Here is a 17,968-nt window from a genome sequence, read left to right on the forward strand (position 1 = left end):
AGCGACGAGCGCAGTGAAACAAGCTGGTGGCGACGTCTCGCATCTGAAGCCGCGAGAGATTGAGTTGCGAGTGGCAGGTGAAAGGTGGCTAGAACAAGTGAACAGCTCGCGGCTGCCTCGCCATGATTCGCCATTCGTCATCACTCGTGGTTCGAGAAGGCACGAACGCTACGCACGGACCCTCGTGACTGTCGACCTGCCTGTTTGCTTCGCCTCCTCCGCCGCTACAAGTACCTGCTGACTTCCTCTCTCTTCCTCCACCTGAACATCAACACCAACCACACCCATTTGCACGGCAGCGCACTTCAGCATCACACTCATCAATCAGCAACACACTCGACGACACACCACACCCAATCGCAATCATGCAGATCTTCGTCAAGACCTGTAAGTACCGCACCACTGCCGCCGCCTCGCCACTTGGCGACCGCCTGCGCGACTTGTGCTGACATCCTTTCCAGTGACCGGCAAGACTATCACCCTTGAGGTGGAGTCCAGCGACACTATCGACAACGTCAAGTCGAAGATCCAGGACAAGGAGGGCATTCCTCCGGACCAGCAGCGTCTCATTTTCGCTGGCAAGCAGCTCGAGGACGGCCGTACCCTGTCCGACTACAACATCCAGAAGGAGTCCACCCTCCATCTCGTCCTCCGCCTGCGTGGTGGTATGCAAATCTTCGTCAAGACCCTTACCGGCAAGACCATCACTCTTGAGGTCGAGTCGAGCGACACCATCGACAATGTCAAGTCCAAGATCCAGGACAAGGAGGGCATCCCACCTGACCAGCAGCGCTTGATCTTCGCCGGCAAGCAACTTGAAGACGGCCGCACCCTCTCGGACTACAACATTCAGAAGGAATCGACTCTCCACTTGGTGCTTCGTCTTCGTGGTGGTATGCAGATTTTCGTCAAGACTCTCACAGGCAAGACAATCACACTCGAGGTGGAATCTTCGGACACAATCGACAATGTCAAGAGCAAGATCCAAGACAAGGAGGGTATCCCACCGGACCAGCAACGCCTGATCTTCGCGGGTAAGCAGTTGGAGGATGGCCGCACGTTGTCAGACTACAACATCCAGAAGGAGAGCACACTGCACTTGGTGCTGCGTCTTCGTGGCGGGCAATAGAGGCTTTGACGACTTTGGCTGCATCCGATGTGATTAGAGCACGGGCGGCACTCTTGCAATGACTGTTATGAGCGAGCGGGTAGAGGTTGCCGGCGAGCAGCACTCTTAAATGAAATGAATGAAGTTTCGGGCTTCCACCTCCTGACTTGCTGTGTCTCTCCAGCTTCCTTTCTTAAATTATTTCTTCGTTTGCCATGAACTCGCCTGCCTAATGCCTTGAGTCTGCCTCAGTATGTCACCGCTCTTTGATCGTGGGCGCGGGCGTCTGCCTCGAAGTTCGACCTGGGGATGGTGACGCTTCCGCTTTTAGCTACGACCTGGTCTTGCGAGACTCTGCGACAGCCCGTTTGCCAGTACGACGGCAAAGTGTGAGCTCAGCACCATTGCAAACACCCACAACAGCATCGAGTGGGGTGGTTGGGGATGTTGGGGTCGCTCGGATGGGTCCGCAGGCCAGTACGGTATTGCTTGGCAACATTCGCAGATGGCTTGCCAAAGAGTGCACTCCATCCCACCAAGTACAATGCCACTCTTTCTCACCTGTCCAGAACGCATCCCACATGCCACGCTGTAGCACGTAATCCTCGTCAGTCAAGTAGGGTCAAACAGGCTGCCTCAGGACTGCTTTCCTGCCCGGAGTAATCGTGGATTGCGACCACCACAAAGAAATCTTCTCTGCCTAACTCTGCAACCTAAGTCATAACACAATGCTGTCTAGTGCGCCTGTAGGTTCCCGAGTGTCATGTCTCACTTCTTCTTTCACTTGAAGCTCGAGCTGTATCCCACTCCAGCAGAGAGCACCACCAGCTCCAGCGACCAGGCAAGCTCTTCTTCCAACACCACATCCTTCTCCACTGCCCAGCAGCGATTCACCCTTCGGCCTGGCATCGACATCTTCAGCAAGACCGCCCTTCCGGCTCACCGCACGAGCAAGTGGCCTAGTCAGACCTTCGCCAAACGAACGAGCCCGTCAACAAACCGATCATCTACACCGACGCGCTCATCGTTCGACTCATCCTCCAACCACATCTCGCCCGAGCACGATCGAGTGAAAGAGTCGCATGGGAACGCCTTACTACTGCCAGAGCGCAGCTCGAACCTCAGGAGAGACCTGCCGCCTTCGCCGCGCATACCTGTCACAACCAAACACTCGAACGAGGCAGCAGCGCAGGACTGGCGATACGATAAGGTGGAAATTGAGAGCATAGACATGGAGAAGAGCAAGACAAGTTCCACTGGTGGCCTACACACCAAAGCTGTATACGTGCCGAGCGATTCCAAGACGACAGAAGCAGGCTGGGGCGTCGTCCACCTCTACCGCGACCTGGAAGAGAGCAAGGCTTTGGATGCAGATGGTCTACCGCAGAAGAGCTTGGAACGTACGTCGAAAGGATCAGAACAAGATGGCAAGTTCGATCCAGAAGACTGCTCGACATTGTGCATACTGGCAGTTCCTAGCTGGATGATGCCTTCAGATCTGCTCAGCTTTCTAGGCGAACAGGCAAGAGAGGACGTCAGCCACTTTCGATTAATCCGCACAGCAAGAGCGAACAAGTACATGGTGCTGTTGAAGTTCCGTTCGTCAAAGAAGGCACGAGATTGGCAGAAGGCGAACAATGGACGCCTATTCAGTGATCTGGAACCGGAGAACTGTCATGTCGTCTTCATCAAGAGCGTCGAATTTCTGTCGCCTGACGAGGGCGTGACCTCGACGACATTCCCGCACAACACCAATGATCCCTTCACTGCGTCAAATGGGGCGAACTCGATACTACTCAGCAAGCCTATGCCGCCGCCACCACCGAATCTACTCGAGCTGCCGACATGTCCAGTGTGTTTGGAGCGTATGGATGAGACGACTGGGCTACTCACCATTTTGTGTCAGCACGTATTTCATTGCGCATGTCTTGAGAAATGGCGAGGCTCAGGCTGTCCTGTCTGCCGATATACTCATGCTCCTTCATATACCTTTCCATACCCACGTCCAGGTGGGCCAGAAGATGAAGAACAGGAAACCATGTGTTCAGTCTGCGCCGGCACGGAGAATCTTTGGGTCTGTCTCATCTGCGGCAACATTGGCTGCGGACGGTACGACTCTGCTCATGCCTACGCTCATTACGAAGAGACGAGCCATTGCTACGCCATGGATATCAACACGCAGCATGTGTGGGATTACGCCGGTGATGGATACGTCCATCGACTCATACAGAGCAAACCACCTACGACTCCTGCGGTCACTCATGATGGATATGGCTCTGGGTATGTCGACATGCCAGCTCGCAGCCGCCACGAGAACGAGGCTTTCAGAGCAGAAGGTGGCGACAGCGTCCCTCGCGAGAAAATGGAGAGCATGGCGACTGAGTACACATATCTACTGACCTCGCAACTCGAAGGGCAGCGTCGCTACTTCGAAGAACAAGTCGCTCGTGCTGTCGACAAAGCTACACAGGCCTCGCAACGTGCAGAAGAAGCTGCCACTCATGCGAGTAAACTCGAAACCGAAGTCTCACAACTTACCACCAACCTGACCGACTTGAGAACTCAACTCCAGGCCGCCGAAACTAAACTTGAGAAGGCGGAGAAATCCCGCGCGAAATTCGAACAAATGGCCCGGGACATGGGAAACAAGTGGCGAGAAGAAAAGACGATGAATGAAGGCTTGAGTCAGAGAATCACCAAAGCGGAGGAAGAAGTCAAGACTGCGAAGGCGGAAAAAGAAAAAGTTTTGCAGGAGAAGAAGGATTTGGAAGATATGAATCATGATTTGACAATGTTTATTTCTAGTCAGGAGAAGGTGAAGGAGTTGCAGGAGCAAGGGGAGGAGGTTGTGGAAGGGCATGCTTATGCGCCGGAACAGCAGCAGCAGCAGGGTGGGAAGGGGAAGAAGGGGAAGGGGAGGAAGAAATAAGTTGGCGGTGCGGTGTTTTCAGCCTTCTGGTCTTGAGGAGCGGTTGTGGAGGTGCAATCCAACGAATTCGAGCTTACGATAGAGAATTGTTGATTCGGTTGATGTATACGTGTGTGACACATGTACTTCTATCATTGTCCTGCCCCCTCAACTGTGTTTTCATTTCTCTTGGGGTCCTTTTTCTCTCCATTTCCTACCTCCTTGTCTATTTCCCTGCTCGTTCAATTCAAGTTCGCGATTTTGTGTCGAACTTTGGTGCTGGAAGCTTGTCATTCTTCTGCTTGTCATGATTCCACTGCGTTGATTCATGTCATGCATTTGAGTTTCGCAAGAATGCATTAAAATCTTCGTCCGCGGTTTCTCGAGACTGGGGAGCCGGACGATTTGTCAAAATCATTGGAGGTGTGGTCACAAGGATGACGGGAAGCATGAGGCAGTGTTACACAGTCGAGATGAGGATAAATGACGCGAGGAGATCGAAGTCATAGCAGTCATACGACTCCAGAGGACGATGCATTGAGGACAGTATTGAGCATATCTATACAACTTTCCTGTCATCACTCATCATCTCGCGCCCATCTGCAAATTCTCTAACCGCGCACTGACAGCTTCAACAAGCGCTGTCTCTCGCTCAAGTAACTGCCAGACCTCATCCATTTTTCTCTGTCTGAAATCCGTGCCTTTGAAGTCAGAACTTGAAGTGGGTCTCGATGCGCCCTCCTCCGTTGCAGCTTCACGCTCTTTTTGAAGCTGCTCTGTTTGTGATTTCAATTGCGCGACCACCTTCTGCACCTCCTCGAATCTCGACGTAAGAGACTCTTGCTCCTCGTCATCCTCTTCTTCTGTTCTGGTCGTCAAATTACTGTTCTCCATTTGCAATATCCCGGCAGGACCAGTGGGATTGGGTGATGAGTTCTTGCCTCCGAGAACAGTTTGCTGGATCCTCTCTACCTCTTCAGCGAACTGCCTTTCCCTAGAAGACAATTCTTTCCCAGAGACAGTCCGCATCTTCCTTCGCAGTCGCTCAACACGGTCTTGCAGTTCTCGGGTCTTTTCTCTCTGACCCTCAACTCGTTTTTGGATCTTGTCGCGCCCCCCTCGGACCAATTCTGGCTCACCAGGTCTCTGACTTTGCGGGAACTCGTCTTCGCCAGTAACGGAATTGACGCGATTAGAAAGGTCTCGGACTTTGGTGACTTGGTCCTTCATCTCGCTCAGCATTCGATCAACTCGTCTGAACAATTCTGCGGCTGCCGTGTTGATTGCGTGGGTCTCATTGGACAGAATCTGATGAGCGGCTGTGAATTTCTGTAGAGTGTAAGGAGAGAAGTTGAGATCGCCTCTGAGATTGCCGAGATCGGCTCCTGTACTGCTGGCACGGCGCCAGGCTTCGATTTGGGCCGGAAGTCGAGAAGGCTGGAAGAACTCGTCTGGAGGTATGTACGGGGTGCGCGACTCGAAGGTTATGAGAGGATTGTTGCGGTGGTAGTCGTCGGGTTCGAAAGGATGGCTTGCAACGACAGGCTGGTCCAGCAGTGCAGCGAGTGGGCGGGAGGAAGCGGATGTCAGGACGACAAACTCTGCATCAGTAGCATCGATGATTGCAATGGCTGCATTTGCCTGCTCAAGTGGCTCGAGCGAATTTCCCACGAGATGCTCCACATTTGTGCTCGAGGAGTTGAGTATAACATCCAGGCGGAACTTCACACCCTTCGTGCCGTCCTGGGGTGCCAATTCGTCTTCAAGAGCGGCAATCCAGGGTTTAAAGGACAAGCTGTAGATCCCTGATGGCTGCGTTGTGAAAAGCTCGTATCGGTTCTCGGGAGAGTGTGTGAACGTAGGACGTGTGGTGGCAGGGCCGTTAGCAAGATCGAGGGTTTCGAAAAGGAGTAGATTGTGCGTCGAATCATCCTCAAGCTGGAAAGCACGCGAGCGTTTCATGGGCAACCACTCCGCTTCCACGCCTTCTATGTTCAGGCACACGTGGATCTGGTTTGTGCTTGTCGCCAAGCAGACTATACCAATGCTCAAGCCTTCGTCGACGGAGCGTTCTTCGTACTCATCGTCATCGAAAAGATCATCCTGGTTGACTTTCGGTGCCACAACATGAATGTCGGTGATCTCACCAGAAAGCGGTTCGGGCGACAGCTGGAAAGGTCCCTGCAATTTAGCGATGGGACTCAGCTTCTTTGGTCGCTCGTAGACATCCATGTCCTCTCTTCCAGGGATGCGAATTGGTTCTTGTTCATCGAGCTCTTGCAACCAAAGTTCCTGCTGTCTTGCAACACGTCTCTCTGCTTCCGATGCTTCCTGGTCGTGGGCAAGAAAGTTTGACTTGGCCACAACACTCGTAGTCAGACTGGGTAGTAATGTAGGAGGAGCGTAGAAGTGAACCGGCAAGAAGGGGCAGAGCGCATAGACGTCTCCCTCAGTCATGGCAACCCAAAGAGTCATGCTCGACCAGCCGTCTTCATCGTCCCCAGCCGTGCCTCCAAAACACGCTCCGGCAACGAGCATGTCCACGTCGTCTGCAGAATAGCCTTTGTTGACCCCGTATTTGCTCGCAGATAGGTCCTCTCGCGCAGATGTTGCATTTGCCAGCTTCTTCAGATCCACCGCGACCGTCGGCTGCGAGAATGTGCTTCTATCGTGGATATTCAGCTCCCATAGTCTGACGCAGGCGTCTTTTGTGATTGTGACCAGACCACTGCCAAGCGATGACAGTGGATGCCATATGGCGCTGACTATTGGTGACTTCTCCAGCACATGCGCCGTTTCTCCCACCGTGAAGTATCTCATCTTGTGCGGCGCCTGCTCCGGGGAGCGAAGTTGCTCGGGCGAAGGCAGAATGCAGACATGGCAGGTGTGGGATGTCACGATCGCGATCAAATTGCCGTCTGGCGCAACGGATATTTGCTGGATCTGTCGGTCGGCTGGTACGGGTGTGAGGAGCACTTTGTACGGTGGCTGCTTCTCGGTGTCTCTGCCATGTCGTCCTTCTCGCCGCTCCCCAGCATCTTTGAAGTCCCGCAAGTCGGCCCAGCGCAGTTCCTTGCCGACGGCGAAGAAGACTTCGGTCCCGCGGTGTGCGATCCTCTTCGTTGGCGCATCGTGTTTCTGTGTCGATCTCGTTTTGCTCTTGTCCTGGAAGAAATCAAATCCGGGCGTGCTGTAGTTGAGCCAACGCGGCGCGCGATCCAAGACTCTCACCATCTTCACATGAACTCACTCCACCTCCAGCATGTGATTGTCCAAGTGAAAGTGGTGAAGTTCAAGTGGAAACGCGACTTGCGGATCAAAACCCGCGTCAAGCTCCAAAGCGGCTGCTTCCGCGCGAACCTACACCTTCACCCGTCCGCGTCCACGACGACATCCCTTTACAGACATTAAGACAAATCGCAACACGTTCGCCACGATGCCCTCGAATTTCCAGATGCGCAGCACGGTGGAGCGGCTCGACAAGCCGTCCACCTACGCCATGAGCAAAGTAAGCAGCCTCCGTTGTTCAGGCACACGATCTACCAGTAACTGACACCACCTCTCTCTACAGTACAAGAAGCGCAAGCGCAACCCGGACGAAGGCCCCGCCGAAGGTCGCGCCCCCTCTCCCGATCTCGAAGAGAAACTCTCCAATGCCACGACCCTCTACGTCGGAAACCTCTCATTCTACACAACCGAAGAGCAAATACACTCTCTCTTCAGCACGTGTGGCGAGATCAAACGTCTGGTGATGGGTCTGGACCGCTTCGCTAAGACGCCTTGCGGTTTCTGCTTCGTCGAGTATTACACACACCAGGACGCGCTGGACTGTTTGAAATATGTCGGAGGGACGAAACTGGACGAGAGAATCATTCGAACGGATTTGGATGAGGGATTCAGCGAGGGGAGACAGTATGGACGTGGTAGGAGTGGTGGGCAAGTAAGAGATGAGTATCGGGAGGAGTATGATCCTGGGCGAGGAGGATATGGAAAGCAATTTGCGGCGGATCGCGATTATGGTGATGAGTATGGGCAGGGAAGATAGACGCGATGCGGCTGTGGTGTTAACACTGGAAGCTATTGCGCCTCGCGGCGCGCGGCTATGAATGCGCCGAGAGCTTCTGCGTTCTGCCCTGAGACCATCATCGGACAGCTCGAACTTGAGAAGGCTCTACAAGTGCGATCCTGGATGCTGCAGAAAAACAGTGGTTGGACCGGCAACCAACGCGAAGACGAGAATGAGCATGGCGTTTGGGCGCAATCGAAGGAAATCGAGATACCCTATCAACCACAAACAGGTCAACGAAAGAACTATTGGAAACGAGGTCCAACGTCAATCAGGTATTTGCGGCAGTAAGGCAATTCGCCCCTACAGAACGCTAGTCTACGCGCGACGAATCCCGGTTCTGGTCCGGGCGAAAGGTCTAGCATGCCTTTTCCCCGAGGTTCCGTATGCATGCCAGCTGTTATCCGAGGCAACGAATGTGAGGCCGCGAAGATAGGAATCGTACCATCAAAAGCATGTGATCCAGACCAGAGATCATCACCACTTTGAGCAAGTCTCATGTACGCAGGAGAGGTCAACGCGATCCTCATACTCGTACATTCGATGGTTCGAGCCCAAATCATCAGCCGCAGCCTAGCTCTCGCGCAACTACAGGAGTTGCTGTAGCAGCTCATCGAGACATCAGGCATCATCAAGTAACTCTGAGGACATGGCACAGGACAAGATCATCACAAAAGAAAGCTCATACTCGATTTTTCCAACTTCTCATACCAAGGGTACAGCCACACTCCTCTCCAGCTCGAATGTGTACAAGAGTGTAGTAGTCTTCGTAGGTTTCATAGTCGTACCAAAAGCCGCCCTAAGCAAAACCAAACCGAAGTGCGCGCACCGCTGCTCCCCTCTATGCTCTATCCGATCCGTTGTATGTCTATAGTGTATGCGTTGTTGTTGTGTGTAACCCGTTTCAAAGCTCCATTTGAGTTGATTTCAAGTTTCGTGATACTGTTACAATTGCTCCGAGATAACACCGCCCCGCTATGCTGCAATAATAGTGGTGGTGGTGTTGTTGTGTGCGCGCGTGTTGATGAGGTTGATCGATTCGTTTAGACGTACTTGCACATCATGGCAACCTGGAATTCATTAGTATTCGGACCGGAGTTGTGGAAGAGCGGCAACGTGGACATACCATGAGGTCGAAAAGACCAATGGCTTCGACGAAAGCGAAACCCAAAATGGCGTAAGAGAAGAGCTGGCCACGGAGAGATGGGTTGCGGGCAACAGCCTGGAGGAGAGCGGCGAAGACCAAACCAATACCGATACCTGGACGCTCGAGTCAGATAGCTGTCTCCATCACGATAAAGCAATGGATATCCTTACCGGCACCACCGAGACCAATGGCGGCAGAACCCATACCCAAGTTCTGCGAGACCTGGACAAGGGCGTTGGCCATCTCAGAAGAGTAGGCACGCTTGGCCTGGGCACCGATTGGGGAGACCTTGGTGCGGGCGGCCTGCATGATGGTGGATGTGCGCTTCATGGTGTTGAAGGTGGCGGTGTTGCGGGTGGCAGCTATATCGAAATCATCGTCAATGGAGCTGGACCTCTGGAAGCTCTGTTTGGAGCTCTCATCTTCTCCTCGCCGGAAGCTTACCAGAGTATGCACGAGTGAACTTCTGGAACTGAGCTGGGCGAGCGACCTTGGTGGTGCTCTGAGCGGCCATGGAGGCCATCTTTGGGACGGACATGCGGAGAGAAGAGGCCATTGTGATGGATATGATGGGTTTGATGGTCTTCTTCGTGATGGAGCGGAGTGGTTGTGATGAGCTGGAAGAGACTGGAGGGAGCTGTCACGGGGAAAGTGTGGGAGACAACGAGAGCAGATTTTTGCTTGAGGTCGCCGCTTAAAGATCGGGGAGTAGAGAGCAAGCTTGGACCTACACACCTACCTGGCCAACCTTCTGTGATTGGCACGGAGAGGCCCCTTTCACCGAAGAAAGTGATGTCGTTTGTATCAGGACCACTCTGTGTTCCGATGTTGCCCGGGACGCACAGGCAGGAGGACGCATATAAAATGCCATGACCTCGACCAACCTATGATTCGTGATGGATGATCCATTCCATCGATGAAGCAGGTGCATTCAGATGTTTCCATCTCAGCCTGTCTACCCCATCATTCCTACAACGTTGGCCAGCCATCAACATGAGGTGCGAGGCGATGGCAGCCCGCCACATCATGCAATCCTCTGCTTACGGGTAAGGCTGTCGTTGTTTGCGACATGCGGCCCGCAGATCAAATTCTGCGCAGTCCGAGCTCGAGGATATCCGGCTTCGCCCGATTTCTGTGCTATAAAGGTGCGCTTTCGCATCCTTTCGCAGGTCGCGAATGCGTCGCCTTTGCCCTCGTGATGCATGCCTGTGCCCCGATGACTGCGTCGACACAGCGATGCCTTTCCGCCAGAGGTGTGCAATTTTTCGCCGGAGGTCCCGAACACCTGACGTCGAAAAGAGCTCTGCTCGGCCCGTGCGCGCCTAGGGGCCGACGGCAGTGGGTCCGGCTTGCACGTTTTTCACGCACCACCGTGTCGTGCAAATGGTCCGACGAGGTTGCGCCGAATCTTGCGCGTTGATAGCGTGGCCCAACCATTGGCGTGGATCATCTCCGATGCGCGCCATCGACAATGATTCCCGGTCTTTTGGCGATGCGCCTGAAGTCGGGTCATGCATCTGTGCATCCGTCATATTTCCGGTATCTTGTGTGCTGCACTGATGAAGACGCTCCTTTTGGAAGTCCTTCCTGTCCCAAGTTGAGTGAGGCAAGTTGTCTTTTGGTGAGACGCGTTGAGAGCAGGGAGCGCGTGGAAAGCCAACACCTCCCCACGCGGGATGTCCTCGAATGTGCGCTGCTCTTTCTCGCACGTGAAAGGAGCGGCGAGCTGCCGGACATGAACCTTCCACCTCGTGCCAATGATAACAACAATTCGGCCTGTTGTGTCTGTTATCGTGCAAGAATCATGACATGGCCGACCCACTCGGCAGAGACAACTTGCGGGCGGGTTCGTGTGTAGCGTCCGCTTCGTAGTGTCGCCGCGAATTTGCCAGAATCAGACTCTGGGGCCGATGCGGGCCATTTCTGGGGCTTGCCGCGTTGCGTTCATGTTGGCATGAAGCAGAAACTCATCTCGCACAATGTATGAAGCAGCAGAGGTGAAGGTTGAAGTGCAAGAAGACGCGTCAGGGTGGAAGTTGCAGCTTACAGCTTGCTCTCACGCCATTGGGAGACACGTGAGCGGGGTACCGAGGGTATCCCGTTTCAAGCCGATCTGCGCGCACATTTGGTCAGCAGTTCATGCACAATTGATTAACATGGCATGATCTGTCGCCAAATGGGAGCATTAATTGAATGATATCTACACGACGAACGAGAGATGCTCAATAAGCGTCACCCCACATGTCTTTCTCGTCTTGCACTTGCTCCTCCTCAGTAATGGCACCTCGTATTGTCCTGTCCTCCTTTTCACGCTGCCTCCGCTCTAACCTCGTTGTCAGATGTGGAGTGACAGGCGTGGGAGGCGCAATAGGCATGTATGGAGTATAAACTCTAGGACTGTGCAATGCAGCACTGCCAATCACCAGGAAATGGCGTTCTCTGGTATACACTTCTGTGGTTTGAAGGCGTGGACTACCGACACTGCTCCAGCCTGGGGGCGCGGATAGATTGAGCTCACTGTTAGACACGGCCGCTTGCTTGTGTTGTTCTGCGAGCTGTCGGAATGCCAACGGGCGATCGGCGTTCCCCACATTACCCACGGGAGTCTGCCCGCGTCGAGGGGGCGAACCAACACGGAATTGAGCTGGGCTAGATGGCAGGCCAGGGCTCGTTGGGCTTCGAGGCTGTTGCTCCCTCGAGAAACTACTCATACGCTGAGGATGAGCAGGAGGTAGATCACGCACGTCGTCGAAGAGCTCGTCCTCCTCTGGAAAAGGATTGCTGAGAGCGGTGCCAGGAGTAGTGGGAGTGTATGGATAAGTATCCACCGTTCTCGCAGACGGAGGCTCAGGAGGAGGTCCTGGATTCTGGTAGAGCCTGGGCGAAAGAGGGGTACGCGCTCCGTCTTCATTGTCGCGCAGTCCTTGCATTGGTCCACTTATATCCAGCTTGCCTAGTCGCTGCTTGACGCTTTTCTTGAATCTAACCGGAGAAGATGGAGCCGCCTGGTTGCTGCTGAAAGCCGGAGAATGCAGGTCTTGTTGTGGCGGTTTGTAGGTCGGCGATAGTTGCGCCAAAAGATTTTTCGGAGGTGGCACAGCATAGTATGGTGAGCCGGGTGAGCGAGGACTACGTGGACTGAGAGGAGGCTCCGATGACTGGACACGCTGGAGTGCTGGCAACGTAGGTCTCTCCCGACGAGGGTAGGCTGGCGGCGCTCCAGCGTCCAGTCTGTTGTCTTGCAGCTCGCGTGCATCGTCGTATTCCAATACATGACCATAGAGTTGTGCCAGTTCCTCGTCTTGTCTCCGCCGATCAGCGTCCACCACGCTTTGATCGAAGCTTGCTACACTGCGCATCCCAGGAGACGCTACATTGCTCTTGCCGCTACGCATACTGCCTGCTTTCCTCCTCAGCCATCCTTTTGTGCTCCCAGTCGGGCTCATCGGGGAGGGGTCGAAGTTCTTGTGCACCGGTTTGACCATTTCTACAGGCTTCTCGGCCATAGCTTGAGCACGCTTTCGTAGACTCCGCCCAAAGGTGAGCAAGAATGTTCCGATGAGCAGCACTGAGCCTACATATGCTCCGACTATTCCGATGATCTGATAGGGAAGAAGGGATCTGTCGCGTGTCGCATGGAAAGAGAACGGAGGCCCAGATTCGGCAGGCGGTGCTGGACTTAGATCGATATCGACATCCCACAGTCCAGCATGGCTTTCCTGGGGTATCGTGAGTAGCACCAAGGCCATGTAGCTGAGGTAGATGGCTCCGCCTCTTCCCATGTTGGTGATCGTACCGGCCGATCTGTATTATGGGCTTTGAATGCCTCTCTTATGTGACAAGTGACTAGGTGTAGGAAAGCATGTCCAGCAACTTACCAGAGCCATCACGAAGTCACGCGTGGGCTGCTTGCTAGCAGGTATATCTTCAGTCCAATCGAGGGCGCCTGCAGGCGTTCCAGGCACAGAGCCATGATATGTGGAAAGTCGAGCTGCGGAGGATGATTGGTGTGAGGTTGGGCGCTTAGAAGCGTGAAAGCTCGCCACTCATGCGCGCCCTGCATGCCCAGCAACAGCTCCAGCGCTTACAGAGACCAGAGTACAGAACATCCCCGGCAACGTGCCAAAGGTCCATGCGACATCTCAGACACAGTGTGATAGCGGCACGATTCCCATGTCGACATCAGTGAATCACTACGCCACTCGCTGTTGTAGCCCACGGCACGATTGCTGCTTGAGGACAGACGGTGAGCATCGCTGCTTCTCCGCCGCAGCAGCAAATTCCACAATGCTTACGTGTACGCCTGGGAATGGTCGGTCGCCCATTTTCCATTCAGTCGAGAAAGAACCGAAGTGCAGTGCTATTCTATCTAACGCTCATCCATTCGGCGACAAAATAGTCCTTAAACTCCCCTTGCATAAGTCCGAAAACATAGCAAACCCCTATCAGCACGTATTCTCGCTTCCGCCCAGTTGAGCGCATCACAAAGGGCACAGATCCTCCACAGAGAACAACGATTCGATCTCCGGACTTCATATTCGGAGGTCCAATCCCAGCAAGTCCACCTCTTGTCATGAAGAATTTGCGGCCATACATGGTCTGCTCAAATCTGGAATACCAGCGACCGGCGCGATTTTTCTCATCATGTTGCTGACCTTCTGGTACCGCAAGTCGTTGAGTCGGATACTGCTTTGAGTACCTCAGGAATGCGGCAAAGTCGTCCACGACAGTACGATCTCTTGAGGTGTTGTGACCGGCGACAAGAACAAGACCCAGCTCGTTGATCCAATCCTTCCCTGGCCTTCTTTTTCGTATCATTGAGCCAACCTGGCCCATAAGCTTAGCATGGTCGCCGTTCGTCCACGATTTTGCTGAAGAGAAAGTTGGTGAGTATTCTTCGATGCCATCGATATCAGCACCTCTCGCCTTTAGCGTGTCCGGTTCGTCAAACATAACATAACAGGTGGCGTTGCCGTCCGCGCGGAAGCCATTTCCCAGCTTGCAAATTGGATCAGCGTCACGTCCAGAGAGTCCGGCGTCAAAGAGCAGGGTCCATGAAGGGTAGCCAGCCGGGACCTTGGAGGGCTCTACAAACTGCAGAGCTTGCAGGTTACGGCTGTCCTCGACACAAGCCCGTGTTGCGTCGCGAAACACCTCCGGAAGCGGCTTGGTATACTTCGGCCTTAAGAGCAGGCCACGAAGACGAAGATGCGGTTGCTGGTCCTTGAACAAGCCCATCAATGCATATACATGGTCTCTTGCTTCGGTTGCTTCAAAGTTCTGCGTCAAAACATACGCCATGAATAGATCTGTATCAGGGTTGTTCCTTCGATCCAAGATATACCACATCGACCGCGCCGCCCATAGGCCTCGTTGTTTCCTCATCGGTGGCGGCAGCATAAGACCGTTGTAGAGGAGCCAGGCAGCTGCATCGAGGATATCCGACAGCGGAAACTTGCATGGTCCAAAATGACAGGTACTTTGTTGCGAGAGTGCGGCCTCCTGGGCAACCCACAGTCGTCGGAACCACTCGCTCTGGAAAAGCAACTGCAGGGACTTTAAATCGATAGAAGCATCCAACAGTCGACCATTCTGCGTTTCAGTTCCAGCAGGATTATTCATCAGCGATCTGAATTTTCCTCCAGTGGCTCTTTTGATATTCGTCTTCACTGCCTGGAGCGAGTTCAAAATGGATCTTGCCTCTGTGGGCGTGTACTTGTACTTGTCGGGAGGCGTTAGCCAGATGAGGTTGTGATCGCCTCGCTGGTAAATATCACACATGAACGCGACCTGGTCCCCTTTTTCGGCTGTGTTGCATTGGTTGATGGATATTGCATCTATCCATAGCAGGCGTTCTTGCGTTTGGGATCGCATGCGCCGAAGCACCCTTTCTGCACTGCCTGGAACCAGCTCTCTAATCCCATCGATCTGCATCCATCCTTCGCCTGGATCCTTGCCCCAACAGTACGAGATCGTTTCGTAGGCGGGGATCTTTCTTGATTGGAGACATATGACCTGAGTTGTGCATTGCAATGGATCGTCTTCGTTTTTTGCCGGGAAAAGCCTAAGTAATCTGATTTCTTTCTTGTCAGAGTCTATGTTGCGATATGTTCGGGGAAATTCCAGCTTCCGCTGCAGTCTTGCTGGAGGCTTGTTGTAAGAATCCGTCCCTGAGTGCTTCGCAGATAGGGCCTGTTGTTTAGTTTTATCGATGTTTTGGGGGGCGACCGGCGCCTTCGATCTTTTGAAGCTGGAAAAGAGTGGCATTTCAAAAAATATTTACTGAGAAATCCACGACAAGAAAATGGACATTGCGGCGAGTGTTCCATCGAGAGCCATGTTATAAGATGACATGCATGATAAGAGAGTCCTGTAGGCACTGAAATAGCATGAAACACCTCCAGATCGCTAAGTCGGGCTTGTGCATGTTCATCGTCCTGAGCAGTACATGTCATTGTAGCAGACCAGTCAGGCTGCGCTGAAGTGGCATGGATAGTGGCGCGAAAGTTTCGAGATTTGACTGAGTGGAGGTCACTATCAAGCGCTGGCTTCGAGAGTCTGTCGTAGCCTGTAGCCCGGCGGCTAAATACATCCTGAAGCACTGTGCCGCAAGTGTACTTAAACGCCCCGAACAGGCGGCAACATTCCTTCTAGTATCAGTTAGTGCCTCAGGACTGTATCTTTGATCTCGTCGCAAGCTGCATTGCTGGAAAAGCTCGACAGATGATCTCACACCTATTGAACTGTCTCGATTCGCCAGTTTTTGGCCAAAGCTGACTGGGTTTTGGCCACTTTAGCATGTTGCGAGCGTCTTCTTACGACATTTTTGCTCAGTTGTTGGCCACGCTCATGAGAGCACACCAGCACCATTAGACGGCCGGTTTCATAGCTCTTTGCTGATACCGGCCTTCAAATGCTGCTGGTTACCTACAAGCCCTTGAAGCAAGCAGTAGAAACTTCCGAGTAGGCAAAAAATGTTCTCTCGACATGACATCTCATTCATTATCGAAATATGCACGGAGCGCGGCGATACTGAACTGTGCTGCTTGCATGTTTTGGTTGGAGCTCGACGTTGATCTCGAAGTACTCAAGCTGTAAGGAAATCGTTGGATAGTCTTGACCAAGCGGAGACGTATAGATTGCATCAGTTATACTGCGAAAGCCTCCAACATGGGAATGGCGATGGCTTGATCACTTTCCTGACTTCGAGGCTACTGTGCCTTGCCATTAATCTTCGAACGTGCTGCACAAAGACGTGCAGCTAGGGCGGCTCTTGTGAGCTGCCCATACTGAGCATAATTTTTCCCTTTCGCTGATGAGCTCCACGAGCAGATGTGGAATGAAAGGGAATGACAGGCCTTGATGGTGAATCTGATGCTGATGTCGAAGTGAAAGTCATCCAGCCAACCACCGGCAGTCCTGCTTGCTGACGCTCTGGAAAATGCGCTAAGCGTGCGGCTCAACCCGCAACGTTCTTTCCCGAACACAACTCCTGCCACGCAAAAGCTTCGACCTGTGAGCAGCACTCGATCAATCAGCCATTGGCTCATAACAGACGCAATCCCATCTACCGCCACGATGGGCATCTTCGACTATGTGTCCGACCTCTACGAGGCGCTGACCGTTCGCGAGGCCGAGGCCGAGGAGCCGCAGAAGGACGAAGGTGAGGAATCACGATGGAGATGAGAATGCGCTGCAGCATCTGCCGGGCGCACAACCATGATAACAAGCTGAAGCTGACATGACATGTCACAGGTGGTGACGAAGGCTCAGAAGAGAGCGAGGAGAAGGAAGAGGCCGAGGGCGGCGAAGAGGAGGGTGGAGATGAGGAAGAGGAAGAAGAGGAGGAAGAGGAAGAGGAGGAGGATGAGCCAGAGGACATCAAGCCAAAGCTTGAGGAGGGTAAGTCATGCCCAAGCATGTTTGCCATCACCGCACGGGTACTAGTGCAGGCACTGGGCCTGATGAATTCTGGCCTGAGATCGACAAAATGAAGGACAACGAGGTGGAGGACAGCACGCTGACATATGAACTACACAGAGTGCCTGCAGTCCAAGCAGTGCGCGCCATTGAAGCACCACTATGACGAGTGCGCTGAGCGCGTAAAGCACCAGGAAGAGACCCACGGCAAGGCCGAGGAGGACTGCGTTGAGGAGTGTAAGTCGATAAGCTACACCGAGCATGAGAGAGACGCCCGGGTCAAAGAGAATCCACTGACGGTATACAGTCTTCCATATGATGCACTGCGCGACCCAATGCGCGGCGCCTAAGCTGTTCAGACAGCTCCGGTAGACAATTACACGATGACTGGACCTCGATCGACAAGCAGAACTTCGAAGCCGCGAAAGCAACCGGCCGCGACCAGTCGAGGTGCACCGATGAGATGCATAAACCGCACTAGAACCGCCTGTATAGCAACCTCCAGATACATTGTACTATTGTACTATTTTCCAGACAGATCATATCCTGGCAACAGCTTGTTCGGGCCACGGAGCGCCCGACGTCTTGCTACAAGACGGTTTGAGAGCATTCGCTCGCAGCCACATCTTGATTCTGCAGCCTTGCGCAATTTGTTCCGCTGGGAGTCTCGTTCAAGAGCTGTCGAACCAAGAGCGCGTCTCACCCGCGGTGTCAGTGTCATGGTTGGTGAGCGGCGTCGAACCTTGGCAGCCAATGTGTAGGACGGGACTATTGAGTAGACGATCTGTCAGCAGTACAGGTCCGTTGTCGCAATGCTTA

The 17,968-nt window shown here is 53.4% G+C and overlaps 7 protein-coding genes across 7 annotated transcripts; 3 read left to right on the top strand and 4 right to left on the bottom strand.

Moving 5' to 3' along the window:
- Nucleotides 1-1,871: 1,871 nt before the first annotated feature.
- Nucleotides 1,872-4,037, top strand: RHO25_010221 (uncharacterized protein; the record flags this gene model as incomplete). Its single annotated transcript, XM_023601737.2, has 1 exon — nt 1,872-4,037. The coding sequence occupies one exon, from the start codon at nt 1,872-1,874 to the stop codon at nt 4,035-4,037; it is 2,166 nt and encodes a 721-aa protein (XP_023453568.1).
- Nucleotides 4,038-4,601: 564 nt separating this feature from the next.
- Nucleotides 4,602-7,250, bottom strand: RHO25_010222 (uncharacterized protein; the record flags this gene model as incomplete). Its single annotated transcript, XM_023601738.2, has 1 exon — nt 4,602-7,250. One exon carries the CDS (start codon nt 7,248-7,250, stop codon nt 4,602-4,604), a length of 2,649 nt encoding a protein of 882 aa, XP_023454070.1.
- Nucleotides 7,251-7,452: 202 nt separating this feature from the next.
- Nucleotides 7,453-8,061, top strand: CBP20 (Nuclear cap-binding protein subunit 2; the record flags this gene model as incomplete). Its single annotated transcript, XM_023601739.2, has 2 exons — nt 7,453-7,524; nt 7,588-8,061. The coding sequence occupies 2 exons, from the start codon at nt 7,453-7,455 to the stop codon at nt 8,059-8,061; spliced, it is 546 nt and encodes a 181-aa protein (XP_023454069.1).
- Nucleotides 8,062-9,125: 1,064 nt separating this feature from the next.
- Nucleotides 9,126-9,785, bottom strand: ATP9 (ATPase complex subunit 9; the record flags this gene model as incomplete). Its single annotated transcript, XM_023601740.2, has 4 exons — nt 9,126-9,152; nt 9,209-9,342; nt 9,400-9,591; nt 9,674-9,785. The coding sequence occupies 4 exons, from the start codon at nt 9,783-9,785 to the stop codon at nt 9,126-9,128; spliced, it is 465 nt and encodes a 154-aa protein (XP_023454072.1).
- Nucleotides 9,786-11,451: 1,666 nt separating this feature from the next.
- Nucleotides 11,452-13,011, bottom strand: RHO25_010225 (uncharacterized protein; the record flags this gene model as incomplete). Its single annotated transcript, XM_023601742.2, has 1 exon — nt 11,452-13,011. The coding sequence occupies one exon, from the start codon at nt 13,009-13,011 to the stop codon at nt 11,452-11,454; it is 1,560 nt and encodes a 519-aa protein (XP_023454074.1).
- A 583-nt stretch (nt 13,012-13,594) lies between these two features.
- Nucleotides 13,595-15,010, bottom strand: RHO25_010226 (uncharacterized protein; the record flags this gene model as incomplete). Its single annotated transcript, XM_023601743.2, has 1 exon — nt 13,595-15,010. The coding sequence occupies one exon, from the start codon at nt 15,008-15,010 to the stop codon at nt 13,595-13,597; it is 1,416 nt and encodes a 471-aa protein (XP_023454073.2).
- Nucleotides 15,011-16,807: 1,797 nt separating this feature from the next.
- RHO25_010227 (uncharacterized protein) lies at nt 16,808-17,499 on the top strand (the record flags this gene model as incomplete). Its single annotated transcript, XM_065603264.1, has 3 exons — nt 16,808-16,892; nt 16,985-17,131; nt 17,270-17,499. The coding sequence occupies 3 exons, from the start codon at nt 16,808-16,810 to the stop codon at nt 17,497-17,499; spliced, it is 462 nt and encodes a 153-aa protein (XP_065459336.1).
- Between the last annotated feature and the right edge of the window lie 469 nt (nt 17,500-17,968).

This window comes from Cercospora beticola, chromosome 6, assembly GCF_033473495.1.
Source record: "Cercospora beticola chromosome 6, complete sequence".
Taxonomy (NCBI): domain Eukaryota; kingdom Fungi; phylum Ascomycota; class Dothideomycetes; order Mycosphaerellales; family Mycosphaerellaceae; genus Cercospora; species Cercospora beticola.